Genomic DNA, 18,864 nt, shown 5'->3' on the forward strand with positions numbered 1-18,864 from the left:
CCTTCATCAGAGAGCAGCGTCACTTGCTACAGCTCCGCCCTGTTTGCCATCTGGTGATTTGACTGACATTTGCTCCCAGCGCATCACGGATAAGACATCATTGCCTCTGGTTCCCAGTGCTTTAGAGACAAGACAATTCACCACTGAACTTGGCTCCAATTGATTCAGAGATCAAACACTACAGACATTGCCACTAGTTCCTTATCTCCAGGAATAACACATCGCATCGAGATGAAGGTGTCCCTCGCTTTCCTCGTCGCCATCATTGGTTTCGGTTTGGTAGCCGCCGAAGACAGCCTTGGTTCGTACCTTTTCTTCATCGTGTCTGTAAAACAGAAGATTTGTATAAAATTTGGCAGACTAAAATAGTACTAAATTCTAGGTGAACTAAAAAGGTTTATTCTAGACCTTCCTTTCAGATTTATTAGGTTGGAAACGTGTTGGAAATTGTATCCCATCATAGGGTGTCAATATCAATGTGGTTTATTCAAGGGTTGAAGATTGTATGCAAGAACGGTGTAAATAAAGAAATAATTGCTCACTTATTCATGTAAACGCTCACTTGCAACTACAATTTCTTGAATTATCGGTTACTTACTTGGTAGATTAGCCCTCTATTCCATACGATACGGAGACCGATGGTTTACCAATTGATATTTGAACTTTGTTTTGTAAAATAATACCAGAATTTGTAGCATAATGTATTTTAATCTGGTCTGATGAAGCATTCATGTTTTGTCTATCTCTTTCAGCCCACTATATTTCATACATTCGTAGCTATTTTTAAAATACGATGTCCACCCTATTGCTGTATGATCTAAAATTGATAATCAAAGTTTTTTTTTATAAATACATCTTTATCCATCTAATTTTCAGAAGAGAGGCTGCAGATGGCACTGAAAAGGCTGCTTCAAAAAGGTAAGTTTGTTTTAAATTTTGCCCCTGAGTGTTAAATAGTTAGGCCTATAAATTCAAAAATAGTGATATTTCGGGGAGCGGTCACTCGCTAGCACTATCTTTAATTGTTATGATGACATGTATTAGAAATTTGGCCAGGAAAATTGCATTAGAAATTCTTTACACAAGCTTCTCTTTTATTTCTCCTCTCGTTTTTAGCCATGGTTCACTTCTCATGGATGGAGAGTGCCAATTCTGTATACAAAAAAAAAACTTCCACTTATAAACAATTGTTCCTTTTAAAGGCACACTGTCCTACTTGTAGCTACTTGCTCCCTCTATATAGAAAACTTCCCCAATCGGTGCCTGTTGGTCCCCCATGATCCTCTTTTTCTTATGTTAAATGAGAGCTGAGTAAATGAGATAGCCACCTGTCACAGTGACCTCGCTGGCTCGCTGTGTGGTCTAATCCCTTCTGACTGAAGTAGTAAAGCCTCCCTTTAAGAAAACGTGTTCCCTTCAGAATTAACCTTCATTGGAAAGAGAACACTTATAATAGATCAGTTGATCTTTTTTCATTCTATATCCTTTAGATGAAATGTCTTTGGATTAAAAGACATCTATTACAGAATAGATACGTCTAAAAATATCACCCTTTCGCAAAATCCAAAACCCAACGCAAGGCAATTTCTGTACCTTGTTCATCTGTTGAGATAAGCAAACCAAACAATACAATGACGTATTATATAATTCAAACATGATTTCTATTGGAAGTATAATGTATTAAAATTACCCTCAAGTTGATTACTCAATAAGTCTCTGCTATCGTGTATTTCCTAACTTTTGTATGATTTTTAGATGAGGACCTGGACCTTGAGAGTCGTGACACCAGGCATGAGTGTCGAATGGCCACCAGGTACTGCAACGATCGTGGCGAATGTGTTGAAGACGGCCGAGGAGGGTGGTATTGCCAATGCACGCTACCTTACATAGTCGGTGGATCAGACTCGTCCTGCCAACGTAAGTCACCCCGGTAGTTTTAATTTTCACCCTTCTTCCTGTGAACCTCAGAAAAATCCGCGACGGACTGTCAATGGGGAGTTTTGGGGGATTTCCCCCGGTCCGGCCAAATACGAACTAAAAACTGGGGGAATAGGTATTCTGATACGTCTGCAACAAAAAGTGCTTGAGAACCTTTTTTTAATCCACTTAATGAGAGTTTTTCTTTTAATGTGCCGGCATCTGTGGCGCCGATGACCTGACGGCAGACCATGTCATCTACAACTGCCCTGTTCTCAAACCTCCTGACGGGATGACTGATCTGTCAAGCCCAAATGATGCACAAGTCAACTGGCTAACCCAGCTTCAAGAAGAACCCTGATATGTGATAATGTGATACTACTACCTCATACAAAAGAAGTATTTTTGTTAAAAATGTATGACAGAAATTGAGGCAATTCATTGTCCAGAAGTGTGTACATAAATATAACAATGTACCAAGGTTATAGGAAAATAAGTCGTGTATCTTCAGAACATTTTTTGCGTGAAAGAGTTCATGAGTATGAGCGCGGAAATTGGAGTGACATATGATCGCATTGCTTTCTTGTAATAGTCAAATTCTATCGAGGTGAGTGTTTCTTCAGGTGCCCCACGCACACAACGAATAACCATGCAAAACTAATTTTGTTTCGCGAGAACTAAAATCCATATATGATATTTCATTTCAAAGTTGTTATATACTCTCAATCGGTAATTTATAATTGTATTAAAACACCGTTAGAAATCGTACATTGTATCAATAAATGCCCCCTTTTTTCAAGTTTGGATTAACGTTTGCATCGTTTACATGCTGCGTTTTAAAATCTGAAAGAATGTTCCTCCATTATGCCTTTTACACTTCCCTCTATTCCCAGTACCCGAGGGCAAGACAGAAGAGACCCTGGAGACCCGAGACAGCTTTGCCACTTGCGAAAGGGACACCAACAAATGCGACGGCCACGGCAAATGTCGAAATAGCACGATCGGCAGGAGCTACATCTGTCTCTGTGACACTGGTTACGTGAGTAACGCATACGGTGGTTGCTCAGGTGAGTATTGCACTTACGTCATTTTTAAACGATGCGTCGTTTTATTGACTTAGGACTGCGTCAGCGACTGGGGAAAAAAAAGAAGTGACTGCAAAATTTGGTAAATAGATCATTTTCTTAATGTAACCAAATTGAATGAATAAGTCTTTGTGAAGTGCCTCAAAATACAAATTATTTAATTCTCCTGATAAGAATAATAGTATTTCAATAGACTGAATCCGAACTGCATACATTAACTTTTGCCAGGTAGGACAAACATTTTGGCTTGACCTACCTAGCAACACTTAATGCAGTTTGTATTCTGACTATTGAAATACTGTTATTCTTATCAGGCGGATGAAATAATTTGTATTGAGGCACTTCACAAAGTCTTATGCATTAAATTGGGTTACATTACGAAAATTACATTTTAATGCATAAATGTACATCTTGGTGACGTGCCTCGTTATGAATTATTTTATTCACCTGTAACGAATATTATTGTATCTCGATAGTCATAATACGAATTGCATACGTTAGTTCTTGCTAGGTAGACCCAACATTATGGCTTGCCCTACCTAACAACACGTATATAATATATGAAATTATTATTAGGACTTTGAAATACAACTATTCGCAACAGGGGAATGAAATAATTCGTATCGAAGCACTGAAGTAAAATTAAAAAAATCATTTGGTTATTTCCTATTAGTTCATTCACCTGTTAGCATTTCAATAGTAATTACATATATTACGTGTTTTCAGGTAGGGCAAATCATCACTATGAACATGACTGACAAAGAAAGCGGACAAAATATACAGTTCCTCAGGTAGACAAAGGAACATCCCTCCACTGCTATTATGTAAAAATGTGTAGAACATGTGTCACATGCATATTCACCTTTTTACATAATAGCAGTGAAGGGATGTTCCTTTGTCTACCCGAGGAACCGTATATTTTGTCCGCTTTCTTTGTCAGTCATATTCATAGTGAATGTTTGTCCTACTTAGCAACAACTAATAAATACAATCCGTATTCTGGCTATTGAGATACAAATATTCGAAACAAGTGGATGAAGTTATTCGTAGCGAGGCACTTTACAAAAACGTATGCATTACATTTGTATTACATTACCAAAATGGCCTATTAATTTGAATCAAGAGCGAATGTACTTTTTGCCACCATACGCTTGATTGGTGCAAGTGGTAGCGCAATCGAAATGAGGCATTACTGATAGGCATGAGTAACATGTGAAATTCAAGGGGAAATGAAATCAACGTAAATTATAATTTACAGAAAATACAAATTTAGTAATAAATAAAATAAAATAATTTAACAGATAAAAATGCATCACTTTGTCTCTTGGCACTTTATTGCTCCCCACCTTCTGACAGCACTTTCCTTCCAAACGCTCTACTTATCGCTTATTCTAATCTTTATGTTTCTCAAACACACATTTAAAGGGAGAAGAGCATGGTCTAAAGAGCAACTAACACTTTTCAATAATTTTATTTTCCTTGCAGAGGTCGATGCCCGCGAGATCGAGTACCTCTCCAACGTTGCTCGCGACGTAGAACTCGAGATGTTGACCCGTGACACTTTGGGTAGGTGCAAATCGGATACCTACAACTGTGACGATTTCGGTCAGTGTAAGACGAAGGAATTCGGACGAAACGCAGGAGAGTACATCTGCGTGTGCAATGACGGCTACAAGAACAACCTGTACGGTGGATGTTCACGTGAGTAAAGCTGATCGATGTTGACGTTTTTAGTGCCTTCCATAGAATGATTTGAAACAAAGTCAATTAAACTTGGTTAGAACAAAAATGGCTGTCAGACACAAGGAGGTGACGAAAATTATTTGTTCATAAGGCATTCCCTTTATTTTATGTCTTATTAGGTATGTCATTAAACTGTACGCAGCCTCATGATAATAATATCAATCTTGGTATGACCCGTAGCTTGTGGCCAATGGAAGACAATATAATGGATCTTAGAATTTACGTTCTTTAACATTTTATCTCAGCCTTAGTTTGGCTTTAAAGAGATACCCTGTTTGATGTGCTCCATATCGTCTGCCCTTATTCTTCCTTACAAGGCACAAGCCAAGTAGTCAATATCGTTGGATAACATTAATGACGTGCGATCTTTTAAAAAAATGCCACTACCAGTCTTTAATAATCACAATCTATTTTGTAAAATCTAAAGCCAAAACAGAACGTGAGATGGAGTACTTTTCCATGATTGCCCGCGACCAGGAACTGGAAATGCAGGCCCGAGACACCTTGGCACGTTGTAACAGTGACACCAAGAACTGCGATGGCTTTGGAGAGTGCAAGAAGAGTGTCGTCGGAAGAACATTCACCTGCCGCTGCAATGAAGGTTACCGGAACAACCGGTATGGTGGATGCTCACGTAAGTATGACGTTAATCATAGACACGTTCCCGATTAATTTATGTCAAGGCAACCCTCCTTCGCACTTTATCGCATCCTGAATTTCCATTAAAATGAATGTATTGTGGTACACACGACTCATTTCATATTGTCTTCATTGTAAATGATCATCACATCTTTTGTTTCTTTATACAGCAAAGTCAAATGATCAAGACAAAGGTGGTGAGAACGAGCGAGAGTTCAAACTGGACATTCTAAGACGTCTGGCCAAACTGCTTGCGGAATAAATATTGCGACGCCCTCTCTGTTGGCTTCGGAGAAATCGGGCATTCATCCACTTCCATTTCTTTTTTTTCTAAATAACTCTAGTTCTAAACAAGAGGATCAATCGTTGAGAGTAAACTGTTCACTGGATGTACCATTTGTATTAATGTGACTGTAGCGTTTGCGAAATAAAATGTAAAACATTGATTTTTGTTTAATATTCTCATTAAATGTGAGTTTAATATCGATCAATTTGTATATTTGTATTATATAGAATTTCGAATTGGAGATCATTCTTTTAGGGTGTGGTTACGAAAATGAGATCATTCCTTTGGGGTGTGGTGACGAGAATAAGATCATTCTTTTAGGGTATGGTGACGAGAAGGAGATCATTCCTTTACGGTGTGGTGACGAGAAGGAGATCATTCCTTTAGGATGTGGTGACGAGAAGGAGATCATTCCTTTAGGGTGTGGTGACGAGAAGGAGATCATTCCTTTAGGGTGTGGTGACGAGAAGGAGATCATTCTTTTAGGGTGTGGTGTTTTTTTTCCAATACACTATACAATTCATCAAAATAATATGTCGTATCTATTCGGAAAAATCATGAACATTCACTTCTTTTTAATGTATATATAAATCTTAAGTATTCCCCTTTCTCCTTTTTCAAGTACCCCCAAGTGCCCCTTTTACGTAGGAAAAATGTACATTTGTCTTTCTAATAAACGCCCTTCTAATTAGTGTCCCTTCTCATACATGTAAGGACCCCTTTCTGATAGGCTTGTACCGGAAATTTTACAAAAACGAACTGTGCACCTTTTAGAATTGTGCTCGTTTTCAAAACTATCAAATGAACCTGCTCATGATATATAAGAAGTGTGCCCTTTTGTAATTTTAAAAACGTTTTTACCTTTAAACTAACACGGCATATTTTACTCTAAAAGAGTTATTTTCAACCATCATTCTTTAAACCCCTTGTCCTGTTGAACTTCATAGAATGTCAAGGTATCGATAAATTGCCCTTTGTTTAAGAATAAATATAGGTTTACAGCAACGTAGGAAATCTCAAACTTAGGGCAACTGCATTTATATTTACAAAATGTCAAAAGACAGACATATTTACCATACGTGCTATGAAAATATTTTGCTATTATCCCTCATCTCCCCAGAAACAATAGATTTTTCATAGCCTCCCTAACATGTGCCCATAATTTAAAGCGAGTACGAGTAGTTTTTCTCAAATTTCCTCAAAGTTGGTAATCTATAGATTATCTCATTATCTAACATATTGAAGGTCACATTCATTCTTACCTTATGAAACTGTGCTTAATACCCCATCAGATTGGCTGTTTCATCTAATAATGATAATTATTCGGTCGCAATGTGACCTTAAAAATCTTGAAATATTTTTATTTTTTTGCTCGCTAGCTTCACCTGATCGCAAACAAATATTCAGACCATCACACTCAACAGCAAAGTGTTGAAGCAGTACTTTGGACTAATCTTGTACGGGTGTATACATGTATATTGTACAATGTTTAAAATTTGTAATTTTGTGCTTTGAAGTTACCCTTTGTATGTGCCCCTTTTTCCCGCTAGAAAGTGCCCTTTTTGTTGGTGACCCCATTTCGAAAGGCGCTCCGTCGCCCCGGAACCAGAGATAGAGGAGGAAAGTAGACCAAGAAACAGAGGAAGGGAGACAAGGAGAGACAAGGAGAGAGACAAAAGGGGGGAAACAGACAAACACACACACACACGCGCGCGCACAGGCAAGGGATAGAGGTAGAAAGAGAGAAAGAGAGAGAGAAAAAAAGAGAAAGAGAGAGAGAGAACAACAAAAGGAGACAGGGGATAATATATATACATTCATCAACAGATAAAAAGGAATTTCGTAACAGCTTACCTGTCACAATTCACGGCAGTCTAGCCCCCTCTACGTTTCATTCTATCTGCCACCCCCCCCCCCCCCTTTTTTTTTCTTTCTCTCTCTTTATCTCTTTCCTTCTTTCAATATTACTTTTTATATCCTACTTTATCTTGTTTGTCAACAAATTATATCAATACTTCCCATAATTATAGTTATTTTCATCACAATCCTCCTGTGCGATCAAGTAATGTGTTTGAGCGCGTGTGTTATCAAGTTGGTCTGTTAATTTGCATACAATAGGTCATGTTAACCTTAGATTGCCTTCTCTCCAGGCAGCTTATCATTTCTGTATTTTACCTTTCCGTAATACTTTTCTTGTAAGTCCGTTAAATATTTGTATTCCGTATTTATAGTATTATATGTTATTTCGTTTTTGATTAATGACATTTCAGACAGCTCAAGTCGCCAAGGTAAACGGTCCCCATAATACGTATTTCCCAACATTTGACACAAGAGGCGGTGTGCGGGTATCAGCAAAATTAATGTAATGCTTCATTTTATTCATTTTTTGAGGGGGGGGGATGGTCCAAGAGCCCCCAAACTCTATCCTGCATTTAAAATGTTCCAGGGACATCTAAACGTTTTGTTTCGTTCTTGATTTTTTTCCCTTCTTTTTTCCACTTGGTATGCCGCCAATTAAGGACACCCTACCGAGTGGAAAAGAGGCTAACAAGTGTGATCTCGTTGAGCTGTTTATTTTTGTTTGAGACACTGCACTGTCAATAAAGCACCATTGAAATCAGCTGTTCCAAATATTGGTTATCTGTATGCTTTCTTTGTCGAATATGCAAACTCTGTCACTTCGGCGAAAGCATTTTAAATCCGTTACTTTTTATATGTATGTATATACCGAAACAAGCTGGAAATCAAAGGTTTATTTGAAGATGGCATTGTTCTCCATAATAGCTTTTTACGTTATATACAGTGGCGACTCCAAAATTCTCTCATGAAAAGTAGGGGGGGGCAAGTCCGATATGTTGATAAGTCTTTGACAAGCACCAAAATGTAAATATTATAATTTAATATTGGTAAGTTCATTTGGGGCCCTAAAATTGGTGGGGGGACAATCAGGGGTATATATATCTGGTGGTATGTAAATAAGGTAAAACTATGATATTTGCAAGGAGGGCAATAGTCCTCTGCGCTCCCCCCCCCCCCCCAAACCCCGCGGATCTGAAATCGCTCCGGTATTTTGCAGGCATCGTCAAATTTATGTCTTGGGTATGAGTACCAATAGGTCTTCGAGATCCAAAATCCTCATCTATCTTGCATTTTTCTTTTAAGCAGTCACGTATATTTGCGAGATTCATTGATTCTTTTAAACAACCGTTAAAGAGAATTCCAAAATATATGATTTTCTCAATATTGGTAATTGAATACCCAATATTTTTATTCATTCGGGACACCGTCACCTTTTATCCAAGCAGCGAGGTATTCTAGTTGTAATTTTCACATCTTCTATACTATATTTCAATGAAGTCACAACACTCCTGTGCAACTGTAATGAAGTTTCAAAACTTTTGCTCACTCGCATGGCTCGCTCCCGAAATTTAGGGGGAAAATGTGAATTTACAGTTTTGGCGAGAGAGGTCAGCCCCTAGCGAAATCGTGTCCGTATGCTAATGCATGGGTAAAGTGTGGGAACTAAAAAGCTTATATTTGTTTACTACTGTGAAAGTCTTTAAGATACAAGCTATGCCTATTAGTAAAATCATTCACCTATGTTTCTCTCACTTCTTCTCGATTATTTAAAGTACTTTATTCGATCTGTAAAGTTCAACCAGATTGATTGAATTTCCTGATCAATGTTATTGTTGTGATGTCTTATTATACCATTGTAAAGAATGCGTAAAGAAATGTTTTGTATGAAATTTATCACATCCATCTTTGTATAATTTTGTTACGTTCTTGTGAATAATACTGTTGTCTATTTGAAACGAGAAGAAAACATACGTCATACGTTTACATTAAAAATAAAAGGAACTTTGAACTTTGAAGAAGACGGTGCCCCTATGTTCAAGATCAAACATGATGTATCACTACAAAACATGTAAAAATGTGTAAGAATGACAAGACAAACAATTAATTATGACACCATGCGAGATCAGCATAGGCTCTTTATGAGTATGATATCTAAGAATAATTATGAAATTTGATATTTCGACTCTAAATTTCATATCAATACAATGTTTAGTTTCTCATATGAAGCTTATTCTTAGGACTAAGATATCGTTCTTACAAGCTTTTGAAATATGAAATTATTCAGTAATATTTATGTTTGTATACTAAGCAGAAGAGTAAAAGAATCTTCAAGTATACAAATAGTCTTTTCCTATTTTTTTCTTCTTATATAAACTTCAAAGTTCAAGATGTTGACACCACCATTTCCCCGGAAAACAACAGCATCACCCTAAAACAATAGTCTTAATAGCCTAACACAAAAAAAACGTGTAATCATCAGATTCGAAAAGGGGACTCATGGACAAAGTTCAATTGAAATCGTGAGCAACAACTCAGAGATGATTAGGCGGATAAATTGAAGAAAAATACACATACACGTATGGTAATAAGGTCAATAGCCTTTTTAATAGACCGGTTTATAATAATAATAATAATAATAATAATAATAATAATAATAATAATAATAATAATAATAATAATAATAATAATAATAATAATAATAACGTTTTATTTACCCAGGGTAGCCACTTCAGTTATGAAACTGCTCTTCCAGCGGTCCTGCATAACATAATATGTTATTACTACCCTTCTCCAATCTATTATGCTGAGCGCCTAGCTAGAAGGCAGAAGGTCCCATTGTTATAAGTCTTTGATATGACTCGGCCGGGGTTAGAACCCACGACCTCCCGTTCATGAGGCGGGCGCTCTAACCAATGAGCCACCATAAACATATTAAATTTGTATGCATACTTTTTAAATAAAGGTTGGTCTTGGCAACCTGAAAACTTGTCCGACATAGCAACAAGTAATGTTTGCAGACTGGATTGCAAGTTTTGTAGTCTATTCATTAATTACAAGTTAATGAAAACCTCGTCACTTTAGGTCCCCGGGAAAGACTAAATATCAATTCGAGCATAGCATTCACATAAATATACTATAATGTGATGTGGTAAAACAAGCAAAATAATTAGAAGGCTTTTAAATAAAAGTAGGTCTTTAACAAAACTTCAAAGACGGAAACATATAGGATAGGGCTTTTCTCTTGTCCAGGTTATTTCAAAGATTTTGATCGGCACAGCATCATCTCATAACTTGTCGTGTTGCTAAGTCAGTTGAACTGTAAATTGGTTCTCTCGGATATGATGTGTATTTGTTAACAATATCTCATGCAATGATGCACATACATAACCACTGAAAATTCCGAGAAAATGTAAATCAGGTTAAGACTATATACAAGCAGGCGCGTAAGCAGGGGGGGGGGGGGTTGGGGGTTGAACCCCCCCCCCTTAACTTAACTTTTGTATGTGTGTGGTTTGGAGGACCCCCCCCCCCCCTTTTTTTTTTTTTAAAGAAAAAAAGAAAAGAAATTGTGGTAATGGGTGACCCCAAAAAGCTGACCTTACCCCACCCCCCCCCAAACGAAACGAAATATCGATCGGCCAAATTTTGGGACACAAAAAAAAATGTGCTCTTGCCCCCCCCCCCCCCCCCCCCCCCCCCCCCCCCCCCCCCCCCGCATATTCAGCGGCTGGCTGAGACGTTGCAAACATTTTGGGACACAATAAATAAATTGTCCTCTTACCCAAAGCGTTCTAGTTTTTAAACTCTGAACGGAACGTGAACTTAGCCTTATCAATGTTATCGTTTACAATTTCGGCGCCCTATCAGTATGAAGCTAGATTAGAACCGTGGACGAAACTCAATGAAACAAATAGTTATGATAATGGTCTTTGTTAGTTACGTAGTTAATGGCTATCGCACAGTACAAACAAAGGCGCCACAAAAAGTGTGATGACATGGAGTAATTACTACCCGCAAAACAAACATTTTTTAAAGTGAGTGATGAAATTCATCCATCTGCAGTAACCATCATTCCCACTTACACAAATACGCACACTCGCACACTATATTTGTTAACGATCGATGGGTTGTAAAAGTGAAGAGTTTTTAATTGTTGTCTTGTTTGCGAACCCCATAATAAGTACCACCCCTCTCCAAAAATCGGCTACGGTATGTGCATTCACCTGAGTATGCATCAAGGTCCGTCCATTTCCACCTATAACAAACATTATATAGTAGTTACGCTAGATAAATCAATCTTATGATTAGTATCATTTTCCAAACGATATGGTTAGCATTTAAGATTCCACCATTCGGGCTTACATATTGTTTTTGAGATACGATCAATTAAATTAGGAATCACAATAAAACTTTTTTTTAATTTCTTTGGTAAAAACGGAGAATTTGCAAGTTAGTCTTTAATGACATCGATTAGTTTGACCAAATTCTAGCTTCTTGCTTTAAAAGTATGAGGGGATTGCGAGTTACACTTTTAAAAATTTGGTGAACAGATTAAGTGTTAATATGCTTGAATGTGTAAGCTACATGTATCACAATGGCTTTTAGCTCTATTTACGGGACTTCATTATAGATATATGAAAAGTTTTGTTAATCAGTTGTAGTTGTTTTTCTCATTAAAATAAACTCATGTATTACGGATATGAATTGATTACGAATAATCAAGTCCACTTCGATACAAATCTCTATTTGGGAGTGTAGATTTGATGGGATTTCATTGGATATTATTTTTTTCTTCTTTTTCATTTGTTCATTTATTTTCATATCCATAAAAACAAAAGATCATTACAACAATATACATTATATAAAAAAAAATTACATGCAATAATACCGAGTTAACAGTATCAAAGACACCAAATTTACTAGTCGGAAATGAGATAAGGGGAACTAAAATAAGGCCAAAGGGCCTTGTAAAATAAGTTCCCTAAAAAGTATAAATTATCATTTGGTTTTTCAACTTATTCTGTTACTGAAAGACATGTAAACAAATTTAAAACAAACAGTGGACAAAAAACAACAACAAAAACAAACAAAAAAGCCAAAGGAACAGCAAGGTCGAAAACATGGTTATGTTTTATGTCAGTATTTGGACAAATAATACATTTTCAGATATGTTTTGAATAATCTTTGGTTATTGCAAAGGGGGATATATTTTGGTAATGAATTCCAAATCACCGGGAGATTACACCGAGGAGATTTTTCTTCATACATAAACATAATTTTCTAACGATGAAAATTGGTTCGATTTCTTGTGTTATAATTATGAATACTGAGATTCGTAGGGAACATGTTCGAAATAGTATTTGGAAGAAGATTATGAAAATAAAGGAACCCTAGCACCGATGTATGATACTGATATAAATAAATTCAAGGTTTTGAGCTTGATAAAAAGAGGAGCGGAATGCGCAAGATTATTAAATGGCTACTGGTACAAATACGCAGTACTTTTTTCTGTAATTTAAATAAGATGTTCTTTTTTAGTTTGCCACAGTTTCCCCAGACACTGACACAATATGATAAATGTGGTAATACAAGTAATATTGTGAATTGCCGATAAATTTGCCAGTTTTACACATAAAATCCATTATAAATTTGATGTCCAATTATCACTTAGTCATTTTATAATGACATGGCAATTAAAGTGAGGACTGACTTATTTTTTTATTATGATAGAAACAGAGCAGACAGTCATATTGGAAGCAAAACAAAACAAAAGAATGTCTGAATATATGATCACGAAGAGGTATGTTTGCACATAGCGACCACGAAAGCAATCAAACACTCCTTTAAACGCTTTTTGTCTTCCGAAAATTGTTTCGTCTTGCGATGATTCAGCATTTTTTTTTTAACTCTCCATCGGTGTTGATCTTCATCACATGCTTTCTAAATTGCTTCCCTAGTTAATGATGCAATGTGATAGACCTAGCAACGGTGAATAATTAAAAAAATTAAACAAAAACGATAATAAGCTCCATCATGTCATGTGTGGATGATTCAGCAAATTTGATTTCCCAGGTTGTGTATCAAACCGGCTACTGCGATGACCCTAGTGGTGTTTTCAGTAAAAACGTATCCAGATTGAAGGCAATTCATCGACTATTAGAATATAGTATTTACTATGCTTCTGCATATAAAAGAGACTAAAATGCCCCTATGTTTGTTTTTTGTTGTTGTTCACGAAACATATTCAAACATAGCCTAGGATATAGCTATAATTATGTGAGTCCCACAAGGGATGTTGTTAAATTCGTAACCACTGCTTCAGTCAATCCTAGGAGCATATCTGAATTGAAAGTTACTTGCTAGTTGGCCTTCCCTCTACTGCCCTGGTGATTTGTGAGGGGGTGGCAATCTTATGGTGAATTAGATAGTTATAGGAAATTCTAGAATGATGTTATCACTTCATGCGTTTCATACTCACAAACACACCCACACACACACATACATTTAAATATATATATATATATATATCCCTACATGGTACATTAAGCGGACATCATAAAAATCCTAACCCTAACCCTGACCCTAACCCTAACCCTAAATCCTAACCCTAAACCTAACCCTAAACCTAAACCTAACCCTAACCCTAATCCTTACACTAACCCTAACCCTAATGTCTACTTAATGACTCATTTTTCACTCAAAATGTCACTCCAATGACACCTTTAGTGGAATTACATATTTAGAGAGAGAGATATAAACAAATTGGGCCTTCTATGAGAAATAAAACGTAAAAAACGTTAAGAGGACACCATATTATCCTTCTAATGACAACGTCTACTTAATGACTCATTTTTTCACTCCAAATGTCCCTCTAATGAAGCCTTTAGTAAAATATTCATATGTGTATATATATATATATATATATATATATATATATATATATGTAGTGTATGTATGTGTGTGTGCGTGTTTGCGTGCATGCATCTTTTAAAAATGTGTATGGGTGTATGTGTGTGTGGGGTGTGTGTGAGAGGGAGAGAGAGAGAGAGAGAGGTCATGTGGGTTTATGATATGTGATGAGTAGGATGACACAGGAATTAAGTCACCTCGAACTTAAGTGGGTTATGTAATACCCCCTCTCTCTCCCTCTCTTTGAGGGTGCGTTTAATCGACACTTTTTCACCCTAGAATCACGGTTTCTAAAGACGTTTAGTTTAAAACGCAATGCGTTCAAGCGATTTTTTCGTCGGTCGTAAAAATAAACGTGTTTGAATACACAAACATGAAACGCTGAAAAAGATGCGTTTTGTATCATGATTCTGCAGAATCACGGTCGCTAAAATTCGATTGAACGGACGGAGTTCTCAATCATGATTGTATGACGGAGCCTGTTCCGGTTTGGGCAAAAACCGCGCGCCTGCTTTTCATGCAATTTGCGTTTACTATACCATGCTCTTTATCATGGCCTGTTCCGTTATGTTATACCTTGTTTTCCTCTTTTTCTCTTTCTGTCTTTCCTTATGTTATTCTTTGTTTCTTCCTTCTATTCTTAAGTTATTCTTTGTTTTTTCCTTCTATCACCTTCTCTTATGTTATTCTTTATTTTTATAATTCTATCACTTTCTCTTTCTGTCTTTCCTTATGTTATTCTTTGTTTCTTCCTTCTATTCTTATGTTAATCTTTGTTTTTTTCCTTCTATCACAGTTTCTTATGTTATTCTTTGTTTTAATCATTCTATCACTTTCTCTTTCTGTCTTTCCTTATGTTATTCTTTGTTTCTTCCTTCTATCACCTTCTTTTATGTTATTCTTTGTTTTTTACCTTCACTCACAGTCTCTTATGTTATTCTTTGTTTTTATAATTCTATCACTTTCTCTTTTGTTATTCTTTGTTTCTTCCTTCTATTCTTATGTTAATCTTTGTTTTTTTCCTTCTATCAGCTTTTTTAATGTAATTCTTTGTTTTAAGCATTCTATCACTTTCTCTTTCTGTCTTTCCTTATGTTAATCTTTGTTCTTTTCCTTCTATCAGCTTTTTTAATGTAATTCTTTGTTTTAATCATTCTATCACTTTCTCTTTCTGTCTTTCCTTATGTTATTTTTTGTTTCTTCCTTCCATCACCTTCTCATTCTTTGTTTTATTATTGCGATCTATGCTCAAAACAGCAGTCGACAGTCGGCCGTAAACAATTCCAAAAAGCGCGCGCCGAAGTTGACCTATACTTCCTGGGTCAAACTGCGAGTGTGATCCGCAGTGGCTGGGCTCGAAATGAGCTAGAATCAGCGTTGAAGAAAAATCGCTTGAACGCTAACCGCAGTGGGTGGTATTCTCATAAGTTAAGCCGGGACTAAGTCCAGACTAAACAAGAATTTTAGTTCACACTTCTATGGAATGCTAGGTTTCATCTTCCTCCTTCAATATTCATGACAAAGATAATCTACCAAAAACTTTGTTGAAATTCAGTTCATACTCATATTATCTTTTTCTTCCCATTTCATCGCAAAATTAATTTTTTGAACACTCTTCATTGAAGGATTAAAATAATCTGTACAGGGTAAATTAGTTTGCAACAGGCACTCCATAGAAGTGTGAATTAACTAAGTATGCGCTAACTTAGTACGCGCTACCGGAATACCACCCAGTGACCTTGTTTTTTGTAACGGCGTTTTGATTTGTGATTCATGTTTGTGATTCTAGCTTCGAAAATTCGATTGAACGCACCCTTATATATATCACACACAAACATACACACAAAGTTAATTTTATGACATCATAATAAAACTGCCAATACATGTAATACTGTAAATCATAGAATGTGGCATATAAGATTTATCAATGACATGTAATTTAACAATATACTAGCGAGATATATTGAGAATCGTTCTGAAGATTGTGTAAATCATATAGTTTTATCTATGTCATAGCCTGTCGTATAATTTCATAATATAACCTGAAAATCATTGTACATTAAAATTTATTTATAAGACTGTATATCACAATAATTCTTTTACATTTCATCAGCTGCATTTCTCTCTCTCTCTCTCTCTCTTTCTCTCTCTTGCTCTGGTTCCTTTCCAATTTCTTGTTCCGCCCCTCTCCTTCTCTTGCTCTGTCTCTGCATATATATCTTTCTCTCTCTCTCTCTCTCTCTCTTGCTCTGTTTCCCTTCCCTTTTCTTGTTCTGCCTCCTCTCCTTCTCTCTGCATCTCGCTCTCTCTCTCTCTCTCTCTCCCTCTCTTGCTCTGTTTCCCTTCCCCTTTCTTGTTCTGCCTCCTCTCCTTCTCTCTGCATCTCTCTCTCTCTCTCTTTCGATCAGGGTGGAAACCGTGACTATTCCCTCCATCGACCAATTCGTTCTGTCTGTGTTCTCCAAAGGCGTTAGGCAATCCTGAATAATCCTACTTGGTTTTACCATGGACCTACTACGCATCTACCATGGTTTTGCAATGCCTTTCCACTCGAATGCTCACCAAGTGCTAAAACCACTGTAGTCGCCATAACAACAATGAGAACAATGGAAACAAGATGACTTTGAGCACGACTTTTAAGAAGACAGAAGAGGCGGAGTGTATCTTCACAGCAGGGACTTGGGATCCCAAGTCCCTGTTCACAGCGAGGATCTACTACTAGAATTGATCATAGCAAGGAGTACATCGTTTTAGGCAAAGGGGTGTACTATGTTCCCGTGACCCTTATTTATGAAACCTAATTTGCAGGCAACTTATCGCGCCGCTGTTCATATATTCCGCTAGCCGCTTGCTAGTCATGTTTTCATGACTCAATTATCAATACTATATTAATTATTTATAATGACATTTGACCGTGAAATAACACAACAATGAATAGATACACCTATCCCCGTACGAGATACTTTCGGCGTTCATTTCTTGACTTTAGTGATAACGTTAATACGCAATTAAACGAGACATATATACTATGATTATATACGTGCATACATGTATTTAATATATAGTTGTACCAGGGAGTTCAATTCCAATGTACATGTATATTCATTATCCTCACGTACTTTCGACTTCCACTGTGTTCAAAGTACATGATTCTGGTAGTCTGGGACCAATGTGGATGTAGATTGTCAGAAATACTGGTTGACCAAATGTCCAGATACACACAAAGCAAAGTGCACGTCATGCAAGCTCATTGAAGCGTGATACACAAAACCGGTTTAAAGGGGTTCCCAGTGGTGTTTTCACAGCACGGTTCGTACGGTTTAGCTTGAGTGGTAAAAACGAAGCATGCGTGTTTGAATGAGAGCGAACGAGACACCGCATTGAACTCGCGGCGCGAGTTGTAAATACAAACCGTGTATACCAACATCATTCAACGATCTACCAATACAAGAATAGGTGGTAGTATTTGGATACGAAGCTAACATACTTCGTATGTAGTGGACAATTCGTTATTGGTATTTCGGTGTTGAAACACAGCACAACGGAGTATACAGGGTACTGTAAGCAATAGTAACACATTTATTTGATTTTACCATGGTGGAGGATGATTCGAAGCCAAACGGGAACGCGGCGAATGGTGTCGCAGATCCATCGGGGAACTCGCCGGTTCATGGTGATCAGGGAGCCGATAGTCAGGTCGTCTATCGACCAAATAGCAAGAACAACGATAGCGACATCGAAACCAGACTGGCTGACAAGGGGAAGGAGGCAGACGGTGATGGGGGATCAACCTCTAGTAGCAATGTGCAGCTCAAGCGCGAGATCTCGCTCATGGGCGGCGTCGCGGTCAACGTCGGAGTCATCATCGGCTCTGGTATCTTCATCTCCCCGAAGGGTGTCCTTATCGGGTCGGGGAGTGTCGGCATGACCATGATCAACTGGGCTATCTGCGGTGTTTTCTCCATGGTCGGAGCCCTGTGCCTTGCCGAGCTGGGCACTATGATTCCGTCGTCGGGAGGCTTCTACGTGTACGCTCAGCAGAGCTTCGGTAACTTCTGGGCCTTCCTGTTGCTTTGGACGATGAGCGGGATGATGCAACCGGTAGCCATCGCCGTGATCTCGTTGACATGTGCCCAGTATATACTCGAACCTTTCTTTATGCTGGCCGACTGTAATCCGCCGGGTGCGGCTATCAGTTTACTCGCCATATGCTGCCAATGTAAGTAAACACGTTGATATTTACATTTACAACATATCATCAAAAATTCTTTAAATACAAACATGTCAAAATATGTCAAAGCAATTCGTTTTGGACTTATTAAAACATGTACTACTATCGGCCCATATTTACACATTGTAGCTGTGGCAATAAAGATTTACAATTTCCTTTTGGACTGAATTATTATCGATGTGCACGATCGCAAT

The 18,864-nt window shown here is 37.4% G+C and overlaps 2 protein-coding genes across 2 annotated transcripts in view; both read left to right on the forward strand.

Moving 5' to 3' along the window:
- On the forward strand, nt 1-5,830 carry LOC753790 (exogastrula-inducing polypeptide). Its single transcript, XM_001183408.4, has 7 exons — nt 1-301; nt 877-918; nt 1,756-1,917; nt 2,811-2,984; nt 4,488-4,703; nt 5,173-5,379; nt 5,555-5,830. Exons 1-7 carry the CDS (start codon nt 232-234, stop codon nt 5,644-5,646), a joined length of 963 nt encoding a protein of 320 aa, XP_001183408.2. The 5' UTR covers nt 1-231; the 3' UTR covers nt 5,647-5,830.
- Nucleotides 5,831-17,745: 11,915 nt separating this feature from the next.
- Nucleotides 17,746-18,864, forward strand: part of LOC580370 (Y+L amino acid transporter 2) — a 41,807-nt gene continuing 40,688 nt past the window's right edge. Inside the window, exon 1 of the mRNA XM_030985770.1 lies at nt 17,746-18,658. Within this exon, the coding sequence (XP_030841630.1) occupies nt 18,034-18,658 (625 nt within the window). The 5' untranslated portion in view covers nt 17,746-18,033. The remainder of the gene's footprint in view (nt 18,659-18,864) is intronic.

Source organism: Strongylocentrotus purpuratus, unplaced genomic scaffold (assembly GCF_000002235.5).
Source record: "Strongylocentrotus purpuratus isolate Spur 01 unplaced genomic scaffold, Spur_5.0 spur5_scaffold_15, whole genome shotgun sequence".
In the NCBI taxonomy this organism is placed as follows: Eukaryota; Metazoa; Echinodermata; class Echinoidea; order Camarodonta; family Strongylocentrotidae; genus Strongylocentrotus; species Strongylocentrotus purpuratus.